This window comes from Helicoverpa armigera, chromosome 17 (assembly GCF_030705265.1).
Source record: "Helicoverpa armigera isolate CAAS_96S chromosome 17, ASM3070526v1, whole genome shotgun sequence".
Classification (NCBI taxonomy): domain Eukaryota; kingdom Metazoa; phylum Arthropoda; class Insecta; order Lepidoptera; family Noctuidae; genus Helicoverpa; species Helicoverpa armigera.
The window spans coordinates 2,946,720-2,969,961 of NC_087136.1; the positions used below are offsets into that span (position 1 = coordinate 2,946,720).

The 23,242-nt window shown below is 39.0% G+C and overlaps 2 protein-coding genes across 2 annotated transcripts; one reads left to right on the forward strand and one right to left on the reverse strand.

Annotated features, from left to right (window-relative positions):
- The first annotated feature begins 8,013 nt into the window (after positions 1–8,013).
- LOC126055863 (uncharacterized) lies at positions 8,014–14,958 on the forward strand. The gene is made up of 2 exons (XM_049846635.2): positions 8,014–8,171; positions 9,564–14,958. Exons 1-2 carry the CDS (start codon positions 8,165–8,167, stop codon positions 14,783–14,785), a joined length of 5,229 nt encoding a protein of 1,742 aa, XP_049702592.2. The 5' UTR covers positions 8,014–8,164; the 3' UTR covers positions 14,786–14,958.
- Positions 14,959–21,222: 6,264 nt separating this feature from the next.
- On the reverse strand, positions 21,223–22,992 carry LOC110370417 (platelet glycoprotein Ib alpha chain). Its single transcript, XM_021326204.3, has 3 exons — positions 22,838–22,992; positions 21,818–22,662; positions 21,223–21,432 (listed from the first exon to the last, which is right to left on the reverse strand). Exons 1-3 carry the CDS (start codon positions 22,842–22,844, stop codon positions 21,355–21,357), a joined length of 930 nt encoding a protein of 309 aa, XP_021181879.3. The 5' UTR covers positions 22,845–22,992; the 3' UTR covers positions 21,223–21,354.
- Between the last annotated feature and the right edge of the window lie 250 nt (positions 22,993–23,242).

The following is a 23,242-nucleotide window of genomic DNA, read 5'->3' on the forward strand; positions in this document are numbered from 1 at the left end:
GGTTTACGGTTTTAACTGCTTTGTCTCAGTGCCTGATGATATTTCGGGAGCAATCCCCTCGTTACAAGTATTTACTAGCTCCTACTAGACAGGTACTGTTCCGGTAGGTATAGCAAATAAATTGTATTCCTAGTCGACACCTAAAGTAAAGATTAAGAAATAATTACGCCAACTTTACCAGCAGTTGAGTACCTACATCTATCATCTTGATGAATTCAGTTTTCTTCTCCGAGGTGTTTTGTTCGTACATTAAGATTAGTTAGACTACCATGAAGTTATTAGTAGCCATCTTCCGATAAGCTTAATTATTAGAACATAAACAAACAAACACGAACACAAAAATTACAAAATGGAAGTTAGCATCTTACGATTTGGACGGTAGGAGAATTACCTCCCCTGGGACCATATTCTGGATCTGAGCCAGTTTAAGAATTAGGGCATAGCTGTTACATAACATACATTTATTGACTTAATAGAGCTTGGTGGGAAAGGAATACTTGTCATTGTAATAAACAAAAGTTCTAGAATTTGAACTTACAGTACCTACTAATACCAAGGAACAAAGGTTGGTATTGTATTACTAATACTGCGCCTAAAGCACAAAATAGAACTGAAATTGCGCTTTATAATTACAATTCAATCACCACTGCAGTTTATCTGATAGGTACAAAATATGCAAAATAAAATATTTCCAAGAACTGATCTGTATCGACGATAGCTGTCGAACGTAGAGCATACGTCAGTAATTATTTACTTATCGTTTCATCTAAATAATTATCTATTCACAATAATACCAACACTATCAGAAGATAATGGGTAATTGAAAACTTTACCGCACTAATTTTAGAAATTACATCCTTTGATTGAAATACTAAAATGGTTTGTCCAATTTATAGATGAAGCTACCAAAAACAATTGATAAGCTTTTCTTTTTTTGCTGGCTTTGCATCAGGATTTGGGCTCCAAATTCCTTAGTAAACCATGATGGTTAATAAGGCAAGGGGTAGTGAATACCATGAATTCTGAAAACCAGTCTCATCTCAGGCTAGTAGGGGTATCGGCTCAACTCAACTCAGCTGTACAACACAGCTGGGCTGAGCAGGTCTAAATCTAAATGCAGTCGCTAAATGTAAAACACTTGTACATAGCTGGATCCGGTTAGATTGGCAGCCGGCCCCAACACAGTAAGAAAAAAGCTGAGAGATCAATACATCAAAAGCTTGGTCTATGGTTCCAAGAAGAAAAATCGCCATGAAGCTCCATGAATTTTATAGATATATGAATTGCTATGTCCTAACAATTGGAAGACAAAAGGCCTTTGGCGTTTTCTATTTGATTTCTTCGGCTGAATATAAAAAAAACAGATAGCCTAAATAAATTTTACCCCCGTCTTTTATCTAATTATACGTTTTATTTTCTTTCAAAACCTAACTTCCCTTCCTATTGCATTTCGGTTGCACAATTTCGACTCGCACTTGACCGGTATTTATTTATAGCGCTTAGTCTTCATGAATGAACTAACTTGATAACTTCATAATTAAAGGAACTACATCATAATTATCTTACGTAGTAAATCTTTTAGCACGTACGAACATGTTCAATTAAATTCAATTAGCGAAAACTTTTCAGTATTTCATCATTTCCGATCAAGATTTTCCTATCAAAAGATGCTTGATGTTATCTATAAATATTGCAAAATAATTCCTATACAATATACATTACTGCGTATAAATAATATCTTTGAAATCTATATTTTTAAACGGAATCCGAGTTATAAGAGCTTCAAAAGTATACTTATGCATAGAAAAATATTACTGATAGTGCTTTCAAATTCTTAATTTACATATTAGATATATGTACCTCTAGTTACTAGCTGATGATAAAACTACTGAAATATTCCTTGACATAAGTGATAGTCATCATGACGAATGATCCGACTGAAAGTCTGCCAGTGTAATCTTGTTGCCTAATAGATTAAGTTAGGGAAAAACAAAGGTTTTTCTTTGTTTATTTTTAAGCAGGAACTCCTTATTAAATAAGATCTTAACAGAAAATAATGTGGAAGTGTTCTTGGAAAATGTAGAAGCAATTTACTGTATGGCCACGGTACATTTAGATTAAAATCTAATCAAACATCTGCTTTAAGATAAGTATTCCCAAAGTATACTTTAATAATCAAATGACGGAAACATGCTAAATGCAATTTTTATCGTATCCTCTATCCGGTTTTCAAGGGTAAAATGTATAAGTATTTTTAATTACATTTTCCATGAAAGTAAAGTTACGAATACCTACAATACAATCGATATTTCAAAGGTTCACTCGCTATTTTGATTATCCACATAGATAAAATTATTATGCTGTTGATCTCTCTTTGGATCTATGAACAGAGGTTAATCTGCTACACTACAATGTTGTAAAACAGTAAGTCCATTGTAAACTCAAATAAGTATAGAGTAGAAAAAAAGCCCAGAGAAAGTAAATATACCTACTTAAAGTTCTTTAGGTTTCAGAGTGAGCCTATCAAGAAATAATTTAGTCAAACAATATTTGTAATATTATGCATAACTATTATAATTAGTTATATGTAATAGTACACTTGACATTGGCGTATCATATCAGTTAGTCTGTCCATTAGAATTCTTTTTTCATACACGCGCTGAAATACCCACCTAATCGTTCATAGACAGCGGTAAAACGTAAAGATCAAACAGTTTCAAGCACTGATTGAATCAGTCATAGATTAGTATTTAATAGAAAATCTAAGATAATATTTTATCTTTTTGATAATTTTGACAAAATTATTATTCATCGTAGCGAGAATGATTAAATATTTTTTATCGTACGTCGATTTTGCTAGCGGATCTAGGAACTACGATTGTCTGATTGGCGAACTGTACACAATATTATTTTTCTTTTCATACGATATAACATGTCCCAAGAGGCGTAATCCTATGAATTTAAGTAAGGCTGAAGATATGGGTCTCTATGAAGAAGCATGGGAAAATCATTCAATCCTTCAATCGCTATATAGGCGCTTATAACATTAGCTAGGTACGGAAGGTGTCGTGAGATATATTGACCCTAATAAAAACAGTAGGCACATACTTTAGTTATCGCCGCAGAATAATCTAACAAAGGTTCTTGTAAATATTGTTTTAACATTCCAGGGCTTTCCACAAATGTCATCAGCTGATTCATATATAAACATACATAGTAGCCTCAACCCTGAACATTCTTATCGCAGTGCATATCATTGATCTAACTAATGATAAAGAGATTGCATCGGCGATTTTTATCGTTTTTCGGAAAGTTTAATATTGAGAAATTATGAAAACATTACATTTCGTATTCCTTGACTTTCCCTGTCCTTGTGACGTGGATATTTGCATAGAAAATAAATAAAATACGTCACAATTAAATTGCACCATATTTATTCGAATCTAACTGGGCTGGCAAAGTCCATCTGGTGATCTGGGCAGCGTTCGGGAGGCTACGTAATATCTTCACGTCCTTAATACCGATACCCAATACCGCAGTGTCTTAAAACTACATGAATTGATGATATACGGTACACAGACGTGGTCGCTAACAATAAACTTCATGAAGATGCTCAAAGTCATTCAGAGAGCAATGGAGAGGGCTCTGCTAGGAGTTTCATAAGAAGAAAGAAAGTCACCGACGCCGTGTCCTTTAATTGCAATGCTTTATAAGATGTGGACGAGAACGAAAAGAGGCGGATTTCGAGGAAGGCCTTTGTCCAGGAGTGGACGTCCTTTGGTTAAGACGACATTTAAACCCTTTATTTTACAATTGAAACTTTTAATTTTCTTGCCTTGTTAGTTCAAAAGTAGGGACAAATCTTGATAGGTTTATTTAAACCTCTTCATCTAGAATGCATCCACATTATTCAGTTTAGATGCACAATATAGGAATCACCTGAAATTGCAACCCGGAGAGTCTTCTTACGAGGGAACTCCTCAATGATTAGGAGCGTGTATACGAAATTGCAAAGTTATTCTGTTCAGTAAATTATATAGGTTCAGTAAATAATAATACAGCCAACGGACAACCTTGCAGACGAAGGAAGGATCGGGGGGCCAGGAAAACGATGGTTGGTAGTCGCCATATTCATGTCCCTCAGTCATGAGGATACGACCAAGAAGAAGAAGAGTATGGAGTAGAGAGCCTTAGAAAAGCGTATTTAAAATTATTTTTTATACATAACTTAAAGCTGCAATATGTCAATGTCAGGCACGACCTTGGCTCGTTGCACTTGTTCGCTGATTAAAAATGAGGTGATAACCATCAGTTACAAGTAATTCTAACTAATCGTCAGGTATCAGGCTTTGATGATACCCGAATGTGCGTAGGTAGCATTTATTTTTGTTGACAAAAGTCATACATTTTTATTGAACTTTGTACTGGGACGTCCCCTGGAATTTCCAATCTTATCGAAAATTATACTTATATAGTCCAAAGATCTGTAAGGAAGGAAGTGACGATAAGATCTTTATTAATTTCTAATCATTAATTTTAATTACTATTAATCTTCTATTATTCCAAAACAAACATGAGATAAATAAATAAATGAGTAAATAAGTAAATAAGAGTTATCTTTGCAGCGCAAAGTTGTTATTTAACCGATCGCTCAATTTTGATGCTCACGAGCACAGCCAGTGATCAAAGTATTAGGATCCTGAGATTGAGAGTCACATTAGTTAGAGCATTATTAACAAATTCAATTCATCCTGTTGGCGTCAAATAAACATCCTTGCCGCTAGAATGACTCATTGAACAATATGACGTGAAACACGATGTCCTTTGATTTTCTTTATTCTTTAGACTCGAGCTTCTAGAGGCCTATACGCCTTTGCACTCAAAACTCGAAAAGCAAAATGCTCACCTTGTTTTACAGACGATTAATAATAGAAAACGTTTATAAACTTACTTCTTTACGTTTACTTCTTGATAAGTGCCAATGTGACAAAATTTTTCATATTCAAAATAACTGTATGGATCAGGTCATTTCTACGTAGGGGCGCTACAGAATCGCTACGTCCATGCGTAGCAAAACTTTTGCTACGTTACCATGCTACGTAGTCAAAACATGACTACGAATAGAAACTACTACTGCTACGAGTTTACAATATGCAAAGTAAAATTGATCAGATATACATTTTTATTCATTTGAGTTGTATATGAAAACTGCAATTTTAAAATGGAAAAGTCCAATATTAATCGTTTGGAAAATGTATCTTCAAATGCTACTAAATGCGATTATATAAAACTACTGCAAATATTTAGTAGGAAGAGACAACACAGGTGATTAAAGCAATCATGATTAAGTATTTTATATCCGAAGGAGGGGGCAGGTAAAACCAACGCAGCTGTTTCTAAAAATAGATAAAAAACAACTAAGTATATTAGCTATTAGATAAAAACAAAGCAGGAAGGTTACTATGAGGATATTTATAAAAGAAAAATAAAAGTTGCAGTCATAACAATAAAACAACAAATAAATATTATTTGATTGCAACAAAGATAAAGTAATTGGAACATAAACATGTTGGTCATTTAGTTTTGTATTTTAAATAAATACTTTTGTGGTCGCCAATACATTGTTATCTTATCCTTGAGAATAGAATTTAATTAGTATCACTGTATTGTTCATACTTACGTATTTTGTACGTAGCGGTTTTTGATATCTGGGGAACTACCGACCTATTTTTATGATAGTGTAATTTATGACCAGATTCAGCACCCCCAAAGTTAAGCTTATCTAGTCATTTTCTTGCGAATCAATGTACGAATGATTATGGTGGATTACGCTTATCCAAAAGTATTGGAAGGGAGTTTTATTTTCCTCAATGAGGGTTTTCTAAAATGGCAATCCACGAGGTGGCAGCACCGAGTCGTCAGGTCTAATAACTGTCAAAGTGCTTATCTTTACTATGAATAGTGAACGATTTTAGTGTTTTTTTTATTTTATAATTAAAGCACTGCATTATTGTTTTACTATTGCGGTTGAGTAAATAAAAAAAACTAAATCATATTGTGTTAACAAATTTTTCAACAAGCTTTTCCTTAGTACCAGTGACTTTTGCACCCTCTCTCTTAGCTCAATTTTTAGTTCGGAAACCTTATTCTGACCGTAGTCCATAATAAAATCAATAACACTTCCAATATAACAGAATTTCAATAAACAATAAGTTCGGCACCTACAATTCCATACTATTTGACAGCTGTTTGGACCAGACGCATACGTGGCGCCACCCGGTGGCAGAAAAAATTTCAAAAACCCTCATTGTTACATTTAGCATTGAAAGAAATTACCCTTGTGACTGTTTGATTATATACGTTTTGAAGAAGGTGGATGGATGCGAGCTACCCGAATCATAACCGGGATGGTTAGCGTTCTTTGGGGGTGGCGTACGTTCAGTAGTAGACATGGATGGCAATTGGCTGATATGATGATGACCCAAGTGACATCATAAAAGTTTATTTGGACCCTGTTCCTCTATGTAATAGGGAACCACATCACATAAGTAACTGTACCTACATTTTATCCTCATGTGAAGTAGGGTGCTGACTTAGAAAACTGGAGGAAAACACTGAACACTATTATTCTAAAATAGTATATTGAAGAGTTAACATTTCTAAGGTAACTTCTGAAACCACTTCACTAGAATTATTATGGCATGGTAACTTTATTTAGTAATCTGCGTTATGAGTCACAATTTGTTAACCTTTTTGATATAATGTCAATATTTCTCTATTGACGGATAATTGAAGATCTTTACATATTAACTTACTGTTTATCAATTAGTAGCTGTTAGATATGGTGAAGAAAAATATGGAGTTTTCTAGCTACATTTTTTAGATCAATTAAAGAGTTCATTACTTATGTCGTTATTTCCGTGGAAGATGGGTAGGTCTTTAGTATGGGACACGACCTGTGTCGATACTCTTGCACCATTCCACCTTCCTAGCTCGGCGCGATGTGCTGGTTCGGCTGCAGAGAACCTCAAACGGCGCAAATATAGTAACTATAAGCACCTTTCCTGGTGGGTAACTATACCTTTGAGCCTTTTGGGGTTGAAACCCTCGGGCCGTTTGGTCCAAGTGCTCATCTGCTTTTTGAAGATCTGGCAAAGCGACTTGCTGACACTTCAAGCGACCCAAAAGTTAGTTTTTTTGTTGGTCAAAAATTAAGCAACGAGGCAAAGCTGCCAGCCTTTTGGGTACACGCCCGGTGGGCAGCGATGAGGAGGTTTTTGATGTCATTTTATAATTCGTTAACTAAAACCAATTATAAAATGACATCAAAAACCTCCTATATGTATGTATTATATAAATAAGTTTTTTTTAGGTCATGTAATTATGTACTTATAATTCATTATTAAAGTTGTAAGAGTTCGTCGATTTAGCAAGAATTGTGCGTAAGGGCACGTTTGAAAGCGAAAACAGGCATAAGAAGAGAAAATCGTCAATAAAATATATTGAATGTGCTTTTTTTTACTCTCGCCAGTTCACTTTTTCTATTACTGTATGTTGGATAGAAAAGAACAATTAGAAATACCTAGCTGAAAAGTTTGTGTGGAATTTGGGGCATCTATTCTGATGCTGCTTGACTAAAAGTATCAAAACTTTTATGCAGGTTTAATGATACAATACAAGCTTCTTCAGAAGCTTGTATTAGAGGAGTAGGAGAATACATATGTGTCCTAATCAGGCCAGTAGCAATTGCTGCAGTACTAGTCCTGTTCACACACAATGTATGATTTGTACTGTACATGAAAACAAAGAAAACGAATTTGTATACGATTAAGACAAACCAAAAAAGGAATCCAAACAAGAAACTGCAAGTTTGAATCGATTGCACCCCAAGTATGCAACACTCTGATTCAAGGGAACCTTATCTCGACTATCTTATGTCAATAACATCAGCAAATGAGTGATTATTTTGAAATTATTGACGAATATTAATAAAAAATATACTTTCAAGCTAATCGATGTAAATCAGTGTTTTTTTAATCAAACTGATAATCTGTCGTGAATAATATCCAAACCAGAGGCGTATAAATAATAGTGCAATCAATTATTTGATATCAGTTTCAGTGCAATATTCACTAAATTAACAGAGTCTCATTGGATCTTTTAAATGAAAGGTAAGTGGAGGCTGGAACACCATAGTTCACTTACTGTATTCATTCATACCATAAAATTAAAACCCTACCTTTCACGAAATAGTAGCTAGTAAAAATAAACAAGTGAAAAATAGAGTCTTCAAAGTTACATAACTTATAAGTGACAGTTTAAAAAGTTAGTATTTATTTATAGAGTGCCAATAGTTTTTTTTTAATGGTATTTTTTCTGGGAATATTTCTAGATCCTCATAATCTTTTTATCTGCAAACGTTTCCACTACACTGATTTGAATAAATTTTCATTGATACTTATCATTAAGCCACTATAGTGCCTACTGATGATAAAACCTCTTTTGATAATTAATTGTGAAAGTTTTATTTCCTTTGTTTTTTCATCTTCGCAGAGTTAGTTATTAGTTTTAATTAGATTCATAGCTTATTATCATTATGATAACGAATTTATGAATCAATTAATAAAACAAGACTGTTAAGTTGATTCAAATATGAAAACTAACTCGGGCTTACATTTTAAACTTTAGAAAATTAAAAATCCTTGAAAAATCTTTGTTATATTAATTACCATACTTGATAAAATTATAAATATTAAAACAGTAAGATACCTTTACGATACATTTATATTGAAAATATGGCAAAAGATATGAAACTCCAATTTCTTACAATCGACTCATGATCTTGGTAAAGAACTTTGATTCATGATAATGATTTAATTAATCACTACTCATTTTTGTCGCACCCAAGTACCTATGTTTGCAAAGTCGAACGATGGTTAAGCGTATCTTTTAGTATTTGATACAATATTAATGATAATATCTCTATAAATAACGGAAACGATAACTACCGCGATTGTTTTGACTAAATGAAATATCAAAGTCCGGTTAAATATGTGCGACAATTTTTTAATACTGTGCTTTTCTTAATTAATACTTAAATTACTATAGATTTAGTTCGTTTTTAGAATAGCGGGTTCTATCACGCGTATTTGTTCAAGGTTTTGTGCGCAACACATTCCATAAGGCAAAAAATACGTCGGGCGGTTCCAGCAGTGATTGTTGAACCGGTAGTTGTACGGAAATTCCGCTTATGTGAAAACACCCTTGCAGTTCGTGGGGGGTACAGTCTAGTAAAGTTATTGGAATAAAATTGCGAATAACTATTACATTGACTTGTAGATAGTTAGTATAATTCTTACAAGGAAATTAGACGCAAAATCACAAAATGGCATATTGATATCTAATTAAAGATATAATCTTTTTCATACTGTTATCTATAGCGTCCACCTTGCACGTATATATCAGTCATGCTTATCAGTTCCGAAAGGACCACCAATTTTACGATTTATCATATGTAATTACCTACTGATATTGAGGTATTAACAGTAAGTTTTTTTTTCCAGACGCAGTAATATTACTGCTATGTGCAATCGCACTAGCAGATGGTTTTAACCATGAACTTCTCTCAAATTCCCGCTCATGTAACTGCAACCCGTCTGAGGCGCAACAGATCTGCGAAGCTAACTACGGTAAAGATGATGTACTAATAGCACATGAAAACTGTGACAAATTCTACAAATGTGCTAATGGAAAACCGTTTCCCTACAAATGCCCAAACAATCTTTTATACGACCCGTACAAAGAAGAATGTGAATGGCCATGGTTGGTTGACTGTGGTGACAGACCCATTTCTGAGGGCTCGGACCAGGAAGATGGCGGCGTAGACAACGATAACAACGATAGCAATGATAATAACGGCGTCGACGATGGGTGGACCTGTAACTGCAACCCCAGTGAAGCACCATCTATTTGTGCAGCTGAAGGTTCTAGCGGTGTCCTTGTTGCACACGAAAACTGTGATCAGTTCTACATGTGCGATGCAGGCAGACCAGTAACCTTCGATTGCCCACCAACTTTGATGTACGATCCGCACCGAGAAGAATGCTACTGGCCTCATGAAGTAGACTGTGGTGACCGAGGCATTTCGGAACCAGGCAATGATCAAGGCAATGACAATGATGGCAATGATAATAATAGCAGCAATGAACAGGGTGGTGTATGCAATTGCAATCCAGAAGAAGCTCCAGCTATCTGCGCCAGTCCTGGTTCAGAGGGTGTTCTGGTAGCACATGAGAATTGTGAAAAGTACTACATATGCAACCACGGCAGACCAGTCGTTGCTTCATGCTCGGGAAACTTGCTATTTAACCCTTACACAAATGAATGTGGCTGGCCGAGAGATGTTGATTGTGGAGACAGAATTGAACCCGGCTGTACCGGTTGCAACGATAACAATAACAATGATGATGATGACAGTGACTGCGATGGCGATGATCCAGTTCCACCTCCAGCTGACAATGATAATAGTGAAAGTGCTGATATCGATGACTTACCACCACCTGGTGATGATGCTTCGGTACGTCCACCAGTTGACGAAGGGACATGTAACTGCAATCCTGAACAGGCACCTTCAATTTGCGCAGAAGACGACTCTGATGGCGTCCTAGTCGCTCATGAAGATTGTAACAAATTCTACAAATGCCACAACGGTAAACCGGTTGCTCTGTATTGTCCCGGCAACCTGTTGTACAACCCTAACACTGAACAATGTGATTGGCCAGAAAAAGTTGACTGTGGAGACAGGGTAATCCCTGATCCTGAAGATAATAACAACAACGACAGTAGTGGTGGCAACAATGACGGAGGTAATGATGGCGGTAACGACGGTGGCAACGGAGGAGGTGGCAACTGTGACCCCAGTGAAGCTCCTGCTATTTGCGCAGAAGATGACTCGGAAGGCGTTTTGGTAGCACATGAAAACTGTAACCAATTCTACAAGTGTTCTGGAGGCAAACCCGTGGCATTGTTGTGCCCAGGAAATCTTTTGTTCAACCCCAACACTGATCAATGTGATTGGCCATGGGAAGTAGACTGTGGAGACAGAATTATCCCAGATCCTGATCAAAAACCTGACCCTGAGGACTCCAGCGATGATAGCAGTGCTGACATCGATGACCTACCTCCACCTGGTGATGATGTTACTACCCGACCCCCAGGTACATGTAACTGTAACCCTGAAGAAGCACCTTCCATCTGTGCTCAAGACGGCTCCAACGGCACACTTATCGCTCACGAAGACTGCAACAAATTCTACATTTGCGATCACGGAAAACCCGTCGCTCTCTCTTGTCCCGGAAACTTGCTGTACAATCCTTACACCGAAAAGTGTGACTGGCCAGAAAATGTTGAATGTGGAGACCGAGTAACCCCAGACCCAGACGCTACTCCGGCACCTACTGCTGCCCCTACTGCAGCACCCACTGCGGGACCCACTGCAGCACCCACTGCGGCTCCTACTGCGGCTCCCACTGCAGCACCCACTGCGGCTCCTACTGCGGCTCCCACTGCGGCTCCAACTGCGGCTCCCACTGCTGCTCCCACTGCGGCTCCCACTGCGGCTCCCACTGCTGCTCCCACTGCGGCTCCCACTGCTGCTCCCACTGCGGCTCCCACTGCGGCTCCCACTGCGGCTCCCACTGCTGCTCCCACTGCGGCTCCCACTGCTGCTCCCACTGCGGCTCCCACTGCGGCTCCCACTGCTGCACCAACACGGCCACCAATCGACGAAGGAACATGCAACTGCAATCCTGGTGAAGCACCTTCCATTTGTGCTCAAGACGGCTCTAACGGCACACTTATCGCTCACGAAGACTGCAACAAATTCTACATTTGCGACCACGGAAAACCCGTCGCTCTCTCTTGTCCCGGAAACTTGCTGTACAATCCTTACACCGAAAAGTGTGACTGGCCAGAAAATGTTGAATGTGGAGACCGAGTCACCCCAGACCCAGACGCTACTCCGGCACCTACTGCTGCCCCTACTGCAGCACCCACTGCGGGACCCACTGCAGGACCCACTGCGGCACCCACTGCAGCACCTACTGCAGGACCCACTGCGGCTCCTACTGCGGCACCAACAAGGCCGCCAATCGACGAAGGAACATGCAACTGTAATCCTGGTGAAGCACCTTCCATTTGTGCCGAGGATGACTCTGACGGCATTCTAATCGCTCATGAAGACTGCAACAAATTCTACATTTGCGACCACGGTAAACCCGTTGTTCTGTCTTGCCCTGGAGACCTGTTGTACAATCCTTACACCGAACAGTGTGACTGGCCAGAAAAAGTTGAATGTGGGGACAGACTGATCCCAGATCCTGAACAAAAACCCGACCCTGAAGACTCCGGCGATGATAGCAGTGTAGACATTGATGACCGTCCTCCACCTGGTGATGACGTCACTACCCGACCCCCAGGTACATGCAACTGTAACCCTGAAGAAGCACCTTCCATCTGTGCTCAAGACGGCTCTAACGGCACACTTATCGCTCACGAAGACTGCAACAAATTCTACATTTGCGACCACGGAAAACCCGTCGCTCTCTCTTGTCCTGGAAACTTGCTGTACAATCCTTACACCGAAAAGTGTGACTGGCCAGAAAATGTTGAATGTGGAGACCGAGTTACCCCAGACCCAGACGCTACTCCGGCACCTACTGCTGCCCCTACTGCAGCACCCACTGCGGGACCCACTGCAGGACCCACTGCGGCACCCACTGCAGGACCCACTGCGGCTCCTACTGCGGCACCAACAAGGCCGCCAATCGACGAAGGAACATGCAACTGTAATCCTGGTGAAGCACCTTCCATTTGTGCCGAGGATGGCTCTGACGGCATTCTAATCGCTCATGAAGACTGCAACAAATTCTACATTTGCGACCACGGCAAACCCGTCGCTCTGTCCTGCCCCGGAAACCTTTTGTACAACCCTTACACTGAACAATGTGATTGGCCAGAAAACGTTGAATGCGGAGACCGAGTGACCCCTGACCCAGATGCAACTCCTGCACCAACTGCTGCCCCTACTGCGACACCGACGGCTTCACCCACTGCAGCACCCACTGCGGGACCAACTGCAGCACCCACTGCGGGACCCACTGCTGGACCCACTGCAGCCCCCACTGCGGCTCCTACTGCGGCACCAACAACACGGCCGCCAATTGATGAAGGAACATGCAACTGTAATCCTGGTGAAGCACCTTCTATCTGTGCAGAAGATGGTTCAGATGGCATTCTAATCGCTCATGAAGAATGCAACAAATTCTACATTTGCGACCACGGTAAACCCGTCGTTCTGTCCTGCCCCGGAAACCTTTTCTATAACCCTTACACTGAACAATGTGATTGGCCAGTAAACGTTGAATGTGGAGACCGAGTGACCCCTGACCCAGATGCAACTCCTGCACCAACTGCAGCACCTACTTCGACAACCACTGTTGCACCAACTGCAGCGCCTTCTACGACAACAACTGTCGCACCAACTGCAGCACCTACTACGACAACTACTGTTGCACCAACTACGACAACCACTGTTGCACCAACGGCAGCACCTACTACGACAACCACTGTTGCACCAACGGCAGCACCTACTACGACTACCACTGTTGCATCTACTGCGGCACCAACTGCTGCACCCACTGCAGCACCAACTGCGGCACCGACACCCGATGACAGTGATTGTGATGACGACAACAATGGAGGCGATGATACATGCAACTGTAATCCAGACGAAGCTGCGTCAATTTGCTCCGTGGGTAACTCCGACGGTATTCACGTAGCTCATGAAAACTGCAATTGGTTCTACAAATGCGATAACGGCAGACCTGTTCCATTTAGATGTCCCTCGGGTTTAATGTATAATCCATACACACAAATATGTGACTGGCCATGGGATGTTGAATGTGGTGATAGAGTAATTGCTGATGACGATGATTCAAGTGAAGAAGATAACGACAGTGATAACGACAGTGGTGTTGTTGGTCCTTGCAATTGCAATCCAGAAGAAGCTCCCGCAATTTGCGCAGCTGAGGGATCTAATGGCGTACAGGTTGCTCATCAGAATTGTAACCAATACTACATGTGTGACAATGGAAGACCAGTAGCTTTCACTTGCAACGGGTTCCTTCTATACAACCCATACACTCAGCAGTGCGATTGGCCTCACCTCGTGGAGTGTGGAGACAGAGTGATTCCAGAACCCGGTGATGAGGATGATGAAGACTGCGACGACGATGATGATAACAGCAACAATGTAATTAATGACGATCCTAGCCAGGCTCCAGCCATCTGCGCTGACAGTGGTTCTGAGGGAGTACTTGTAGCACATGAGAACTGCGACCAATATTACATTTGTGATGGAGGCAGGCCCGTAGCGCGACCGTGCCAGGGAGGACTTCTCTACAATCCGCTAACTCAGTACTGCGACTGGCCAGGAAATGTCAACTGCGGTGACAGGATTATCCCTGATGAATGCGCCTGTAATCCCAGAAATGCGCCCAGACTGTGCAGTAAGCCAGACTCCGAAGGAAGCTTGGTAGCACACGAAAATTGTAATCAGTTCTATATTTGTGCCCACTCAGTCCCTGTAGAACATTTCTGCCCTGTTGGCTTATACTACAACATTGAGCTAGAATTGTGCGACTGGGCACAGAATGTCAACTGTGAAAACAGAATTCTGCCATCTCTCAACAAACATTGGGAGTCTCGTCAAACTCTTAGGAAATAATCGATGTATTATAAGTTTAAATTATAACTGTGTCGTTCTGATTAAAAATGCAATGTCAGTATTTATATATAGTCATTATCTAGATATTTAAAATTTAACAGTATTGTTTTCTGTTTGCCTTTATTTTGGATTTGGAATATCAAAAAATAAAATAATATTATGAATTGATATAATTTTTTATTCAAGAACCTAATGAAATACCCCTTTAACCTCATTACCAAAAATCTACATACTTTTTCATTATATCGTCAGCACTCTTATTTACAAATGTGAGCAGGTACATAGTAGCTTGGTCATCTAAGCACCATGGTGCATCTAGTCAAAGTACTTTTTCTGTTAGATAATTTTGACTTTTAGCTGAGTTAAGATCTTTGTTCTACAAACCATGCAGTATGTTTTATAGAACAATAAAGAATTGAATTCAAAGTCCCTTAATAAAGTCTTTGGGATGGGTAGGTCTATCTGTAGATACCTATGTAATGTCTATAATTGAACATACCGTAAGCACAATCGCATCAAAAACAATGACAAATGATCTGAGTAATAATTAATATGTTAAACACGACAATATTCTAAACTAGTAGATAAAGGCTTTCTGAATACCTTGAGCAAAACACTGATTGACGAGACCTATACAGAAACTTTCCTGGAAGTTGGTGATTGATACACCCGTGCATCGAAGAGCACGTTAATGTCATCGGGCTATGAGAGAGAAGGAATAGTGGATGCACTTGTGTCTGCACTAATGCTTGTGCACTATAATATCTCCTGCGCAGCTGGCTGATCGAATCTCCTTGTATCAGCCCCGGATCTTCAATTTTTTTTAGGCGGGGCAAAATCTGCAAAATGCCGCCCCGCCTACCTACTTATGTTTATTTTCACCTTTATCATCCATAAAATTTTAGCTATCAATATGTAGGCAGGCAGGGCCGTCTCTAGCTCATGTAGCGCCTGGGTGCAATCATCACCCAAGCGCCAACTATGTATTGAAGTACTTAGAGTAGTTATAAGGAATATAAATAAGAACGTTCGAATGAAGTGCACTATTTGGTAGGTAAAGGACTTTAAAAAATGTATCCAATTCATTGTAGGCTCAAACTGTTATCGGTTTAAGTTATGAAAGTCGTGACAGAAGGATAGAATTGTAAAAAGTAGCGCGAGCGAAGCGAGCGCGCAATTTTTTTAATTTGGGACACAAAAGGTTAATTAGTTTTAAAAAGCGCTGTAACAAGCAAGCGGATTTTTGTTTTTGAGAACTCCATAATAAATACATGTTTTTTACTACATTAGACTTATAAAAGGTAAGGCAGCGTGGACTTGACTTATGAAGTCATCGAGGCAATCCATGTATAATATAGCGCGAGCGAAGCGAGCGCGAAATTTTTTGAGCCTGCGACACAAAAAAGGACATTGCAAAGCAACAAAAAGCCGCGAGCGTAGCGAGCGCGAGTTTTTTTAAATTATTTGTTTGAATACTCACAAATTAAACTGGGAATTATGTATGTACAAATAAAAAGAAAATGTGATTAGAGACCGAATCAATGACCGACCGAGTCAATAAAAATAATAAACAATCAGAAAAACAGCCGCGTTGTTATTTAGCTGCAAGCGTAGCGAGCAAGAATTTTTTCACTTAGTTGGAGGATGTTAAAAGTAAAAAATAATATCAAAATGATCAATCAAACAAAGCGAAGGCGACTTTTTTTGGATCTTTGCTTGTCAGTAACGTGATACTATGTGGAACTTCCTTATCAAACGGGTGTAATTTCAACGAAATTTCCTGAGACCGAGCAAGGCGCCCGGGTCATGCGCACACCCTGCACCATAGGTTAAGATGGCGCTGTAGGTATCTAACCATTACAGTAATCTGTGATGTAGGATTTAAAATAAAAATAAATATATGCGATAAGCGTTCCTGACTCATAGATGATCCCAAATAATTTTTAATAATTTTTGGTTTGCTAAAACTTCGCCTCGTGAATAATAAATGTTCGTGCAGTGGTGCAGGGTATCGGTCAAGTTGATATGGCCATGAAATTGCTGTAGGTACTTGTGCTATTATTTATTCCGTAGTCAAAGTTAAATAAATGATGAGTTATACATTGGTCTGTGAAGTGTGAATTTGACAGGCGCCTGATTTTGCCGCCGCCTAAATTTGCCGCCCGGGGCACAGGCCCCGGCTTGCCCTAGATCCGGGGCTGCCTTGTATGAGAACAGTCGCCGTAACAGCATCGCAGCGAGGCGAGTTCGACACTTCGTGTGCATTAGTGATAGTTCATATAATTGTATGTATTCGTTTATAAGCTATGTTATGTATGATATACCTATAACAAAACTTAATGATGGTCTATGAGCAATATTAATGTGCAATACTAATGAGAATAAATACAACCTTGGTACCAACATTGATAGCCATAACCCACATAAATGACCATAACCTTTGACAATACATCAGCTACTAAATACTGAAAGGACTTTCCACGGAGGAAGGAAATGCCATAAGGCAGATAGGGCACCTTCAAGTACTAAAGGAGTGATTAGTTACTAGAACTAACGAGGCGTTTGGGTTTCTTGTCAATCAAGGCGAATCTGTCAGAGATCTTTACTGACTGGTGACTAGGTTTAAAAAAAAACAGTTGGGTTCTGGAGAACGACGTATGAGAGCGGTGCTAGTAACGTTCCTGGCCCCCGAAGACCCACATTTTGCCGCACTTCCTGCTTAGGAGATTTTGCATTATGACATTTCCGCTATCCGTTAGTCATTTTGTTCGCCGTCAGATATATTTTGAAAATTCATAGTAAATAGTTATTTCAGAGGAAAAGTGCGTCTGCCTAGCCTAACCGCACGCAGCTGAGTACCAGAGTTTTACAAGAAGCGACTGCCTGTCAGACCTTCTCAACCTGGGCAAACTAATACCCCTTGGTAGCTTACTAGTTCTGTCCGTCTGTTCAGTCTGCCCGTGACCAAAGATGCTGCAAGGGATCCGAAACATCGGGATAAAATCCTTACTAATCCCTACTAATATTATAAATGCGAAAGTAACTTTGTCTGTCTGTTTTCACGTCTAAAGCACTGAACTTATTATAATAAAATTGGGTACAGAGATAGAGTTGACCTTGAGAAAGAACATAGGATAGATTTTAACCCGGATTTTTGACGATTTCTCTTGGAAACGCGATATAACCGAACTCTACGCGCGGAAGCTAGTAATATTAGTATAACCGCGATAAAATCCGTAAAAGTTGTTTTATTTAAATGTCTAATATTCGCGTAAGTGTCAGAAATCAATAGCTAACTAGTTATTAGACCCGTAACGACTGCGAAAGATGTTCAATGACAGCCGAGGAAAAGTTATCGACCCCAAATTCTTAGTCAAAGATAGAAGTCGATTGTTAGGTTCGCAAGCAAAACCACCTTGATCTGAATGCTATACTTTTATTATTAGGCACTGCATGACAATTCTACTATCAATAAGCACTACGCCTAATAAAAACGCACTGCAATTGTTTTGAATGCGTTTATAGTGCTCCGTACGAACGTTCATTTGTTTTCTCACAAAACGCGCGGTTTGTAAACGGTGATTTTTGCCAATTTGAAACAACTCGTTCCTTGAACCGGAACTTGTATACTAGACTATTATTTATGGTCAGGGCTGTCATTACTTATGGCAGTCGCTCCTTGTAAAACACTGGTACTCAGCCGCATCCGGTTAGATTGGAAGCCGACCCCAACATAGTTGGGAAAAAGGCTCGGGAGATGATGATATTATTTAAGATCATATTTTAAAACGTGTGCTAAATATTTTTATCGGTATCCGAACTTTCATTTACTGTTAATTAAAAACACTTAGAAGCAGCTCAGAGGCACTGACAAATAAGCACTCCTGTGCAAGGAGTTTTGTGATAGTAGATAAATGGGTAGGACATTCAGTGGTCAACTGCATCGCGCGACGAAGCCTTAGTAAGCTGGGCTAGACGAGAATAATTGGAAAAGTACTTCAATTCAAAAAATATGTGACAGCATGTAGTTTGAGAACGCAAATACAGAAATATAAATGCACATCTAAATGTGGGCTTTTGCCGTCAATTTTATCTAAGGGACTTTCGTAAATATTATTTCGGTAAATAATTATAGATGTATGTTTTATAAAAAAAAAGCATAAAGACATGGTGTTTAATACATGGCATACCTAATATACAGCAGGTGGTGAAAGCTTAATCAATACTTACATGTTCCAATATAGTCTGCGTTTAAGGAAACTAGTCATATTATATTGTTACCTGCCAGTGGTTACATAAAGGGCAGCAAAGACGAGCGACCATCGACACCCCGCCATTCAGCCGTGTATCTCTGCTTGGAGAATTCCTTTTTCGAACGTCATTGTGACATGTTATAATTTGACGGGAATACGATTTTGCCGCGCTTTTGAATATACTTTTCTCAGATCAAGGAATTATAGATACTTTTGTTCAATCGTAGTTGATTTTCATGTTAAAACTATTTCTTGTTAAACCTGCTTCTGGTTCTTAAAAATATGTAATGTGTAACGTATGTGCGCAATAAGGTGTGAAACACAAGAAAATAAATTGGGTTTGGAGGATGTTTGTCCAGTGCTTTTGAAAATTACATGACAAGTTTGAGACAGTTGTCAGTACTGTTTTTTTATATGTGTTTAGAAAGAAAAAAACATCAAATAAAGGAGATCATCAAAGAAATGAGGTAAGTTGAAACTTTCCTGTTTAGCGGTGAACTTAGAAAGGACTTTCGCCATTTGATTTTAAAAAAATACGATAAAATGCTATTTCAGTATATTGAATTTAGAATGTAGTGTGCACTAAGAATAGACGTAATATAGTAACAGGACTGCGCACTATACCCAAAAACGAGCCGAGTGAAGCAGATAGTACGGAGGCCGTCTGTCCCTTTCTAATAGGGTGACTATGAGATTAAGCTATGCGAGACAAATCCGAATTTACTTAGATTATTAAACACAGATTGGCATTGAAGTTTTAACTTACGCAGTTTGTTACCGTAAGATACTAATGTTACAGCCTTTTTACCGTCGCACTGCTGGGCACAGGCCTCCTCTCACACGGAGAAGGATTGAGCATATAAGATACTAATATAGGCTTTTAATAATTAGCGGGAATTAGCAGTATAAAAGCAGAAAGATTCGAAGTGAAGACTGATTTTTTTGTAATTTTTTGCTTCACATCAACTGCTGAGCCATTTATGTCGCCTTTCTTCATTTTTAGCTATAATAAACAAAATTTTAAATGCTGCATACGCGCCAAGCATATTCAGGGTTACCACAAGAAAATAAAAAAGGAAAATAAAAATTTATATTGTTTATGTTTTAACAATAAATACAATAAATGAATGCGATTGTTATTAATTTGTTGACTTAAATTGTTGAAATAAGATAGAAATATAAGTGTTTTTTTGGGTAGCCAAAACTGTTGGCCATAATATTGTTTTATGCTGGCAAGTTGTAAGAGCGAGACGCGCGGCCTTCGTTATTTACATCCCTCTCGGCTCTGTGTATTGTGCAACCAATTTAGTACCTTATTGCGTTGGAATAGAGTTCATTTTCGTAAATATATATTTTGGTAGTGCGCAATCTTGTTTAGTTATTCTACATCTATGGTTCCGCCTGTACGGATGTTCTTGTCTATTGACAGAATTTATTATTATGTCAATGGCGCGCGCCATTTTTTTCACGTCATATCCTTAAATGGAGTCATTTTGATATTGTTAATAATGCGCTAATGAGATTCTTATTGCTTTTATGTTTTGCAATTGATCATTTTCTCGCTAAGATGGAATGAACAGTTACGTATTGCACTCGAATGGAAAGATTTTTTTATTGTGCTCTTTTGATTTTCTCGCTATCGGTCAGGATATTTTTTTTTGAATAATTCTCTTGATCGGTTTTTACTTATTTCCAATAAAAAAAAAAAAAAATATTACTCATTTTAATTATTTGACGATAACTAGAACAGTGGCATTTATAATAATTTAATAAGAAGCAATCAATCCACCTTTTAACTGTAAAGGTACTTTTGTTACAGGCATGACTTCAAGTTCGGACTGATCTTTGTAAACAAACATATGGGCCCGAATCCGCTCTAATTCCTTTGTTGGTTTAGATGTATTAGTTTTTGAACACTGTAGCAGTATACCTATGGTTACTAAAAAACAACCTATAAATGGCTATGCAATGAAATACTATCTCTATTTTTTGCTAAGCAACTGTTTTAAACGACATTTTTTATATTATGTTGTGACTTTGCACATGCCTACGGCGTAGCGTCGTAGCAGTGTAGCAATCGAATTGTTAGTGTCATTCTAGAAAGGCATGGAATCACTGTTCGTTTTTCCATCTCATTCCATGTGGAAAGTCTGCATAACAGTCTGTTTGTAATAAAAAACAAAATACAGTTGCTTATGTTTAATCATAAAAAATACTGTTAAGGTATAAAATAGAGATAAAATAATATAAAACGTTTCCACTTCATTGTTTTTTTTCATCACATTGCAATTCGATTTAGTTCTAAAAATGACATTATTATCTGAACATCACTCTGGACTCCAAATGTTTGTTCAAAGTAGCTGGGCAGCCTGCGTCCCAAGGCCAGTCGCAGACCTGAAGAAGAAAAGATAGAAAATTATTAATACATTCACATAATTGGAATGAGTGTTAAATACCATGGGGTAAAATCGTTTTCACACCAGTAGATTTTTCGTATGAGCGGTGTCAAAGCAAACTATGCTGCATCACATCTACAACAACATATGTCTAGCCTTTTCCCATCCACTCCTCACAATTTAACCAAATGCAACAAAATACCACAACTGCTAGCCTTAACACTAAACTGTACCAAACTATTCAAAATCAACCAATTACAGAACGTGGTCAACAAATTAACGTAATGTTTCAACGATTTTCCCATAGATCCTCCTTCTTATAGCACGATCGCTAAATTGATATATATTGATATTATCAGTAAAATAAAAATTTGAAAACTCACCTGAATAACCCTGTTGAAATGTAACGTAGCAGGGCACTGCCTCAACACCAGTTGTCCCCAAACGCAGTAGTAGAAAGCATTGCAGTCAGTCTCGTGGGGCAGAAGCCAGTGGATGTGGGGGTTCACTGGGCATCCGTTGGGCAAGAAGTCAATGGGTACTTCAGTTGGGGCTGCTGTTGTTGGGGCTGCAGTGGGGGCTTGTGTTGTTGTTGTAGTTGATGTGGTCGTTGTTGGGGCGGGAGTGGTAGTTGTTGTTGTAGTTGGAGTCGTTGTTGTTGGAGCTGGGGTGGTAGTTGTTGTAGTGGTGGTGGTAGTTGTTGGAGCGGGAGTGGTAGTGGTGGTGGTTGTTGTTGTAGGAGCGGGTGTTGTAGTTGTGGTGGTTGTGGTTGTAGTTGTGGGTTCGGGAGTGGTTGTTGTAGTTGTGGGCTCGGGGGTTGTAGGCTCGGGAGTAGTGGGTTCAGGAGTAGTGGGTTCGGGAGTAGTGGGCTCGGGAGTAGTGGGCTCGGGAGTAGTGGGTTCAGGAGTTGTGGGCTCGGGAGTAGTGGGCTCGGGAGTTGGGGGTTCAGGAGTTGGTTTAGGCGTGGTCGGGTCTGCGCCAGGATCATATCTGTCAGTACAATCGACATTGTCCCTCCAGTCGCACTGCCAAGTTTCCAGGTTGAAGTAAAGATTTGAAGGACACTGATAAGCTATGGGCTTGCCGAACGTACATTTATAGAACTTGTCACAATCTTCGTGTCTGAGTAACATTTCGATTTCCCAGTCCGTCTCCTGTTCTGAGGGACACTGATCCACTTGGGCACGGCTCACGGCCGCGCACGCCGCCAATAATAATATAACAATACCTGAAATAACAAGCACTTATTAAATCTCTACTTTATAAATCGTGGATTTAAAATAATAAATTATTTTATTAATCTTATCACCGAATTAAATAATATTACCAACGCATTTTGTTTCACTTGATAACACAACGTACTTGAATAAATAAATAAAAATAATAATTCAGTTCCTACTAACCTTTCATTGTGAGTTTCAGATTAGAATGTACACACAAGCACCGAATCTAATAAGTTTTATACCTTAACTAAAGTAGGAAATCGTGTAATTTTAATCTATGAGATGAGTAGATGATCAATTAATGTATTTATCAAAGTTTAGCGGTGGTAGACTAAAGCTGTGATTAATATACGACCTGCAATCAGATAACATACAATACCTACTTGGTGTTTCGATATATTATCGCAATTACGTATTTTTGAGATACGCGTTCTTGAACTCTTGTCATACCTTTGAGAGCGACGAAGAACGCACCACGTGCTCACATACCAAAGTCAATTAGAACGGCCATACAAGACATACAACAAGAGTTACAGTATAATAAACATTAAGCAGCAACAGTATACGCTACAGTCTATCACGTAC

Excerpts from the sequence above, each read along its gene's own strand:
- LOC110370417 (XM_021326204.3), bottom strand. Across the intron at positions 21,433-21,817 it reads ATTTCAACAGGGTTATTCAG|GTCTGCGACTGGCCTTGGGA; the intron begins GTGAGTTTTCAA and ends TTTCTTCTTCAG.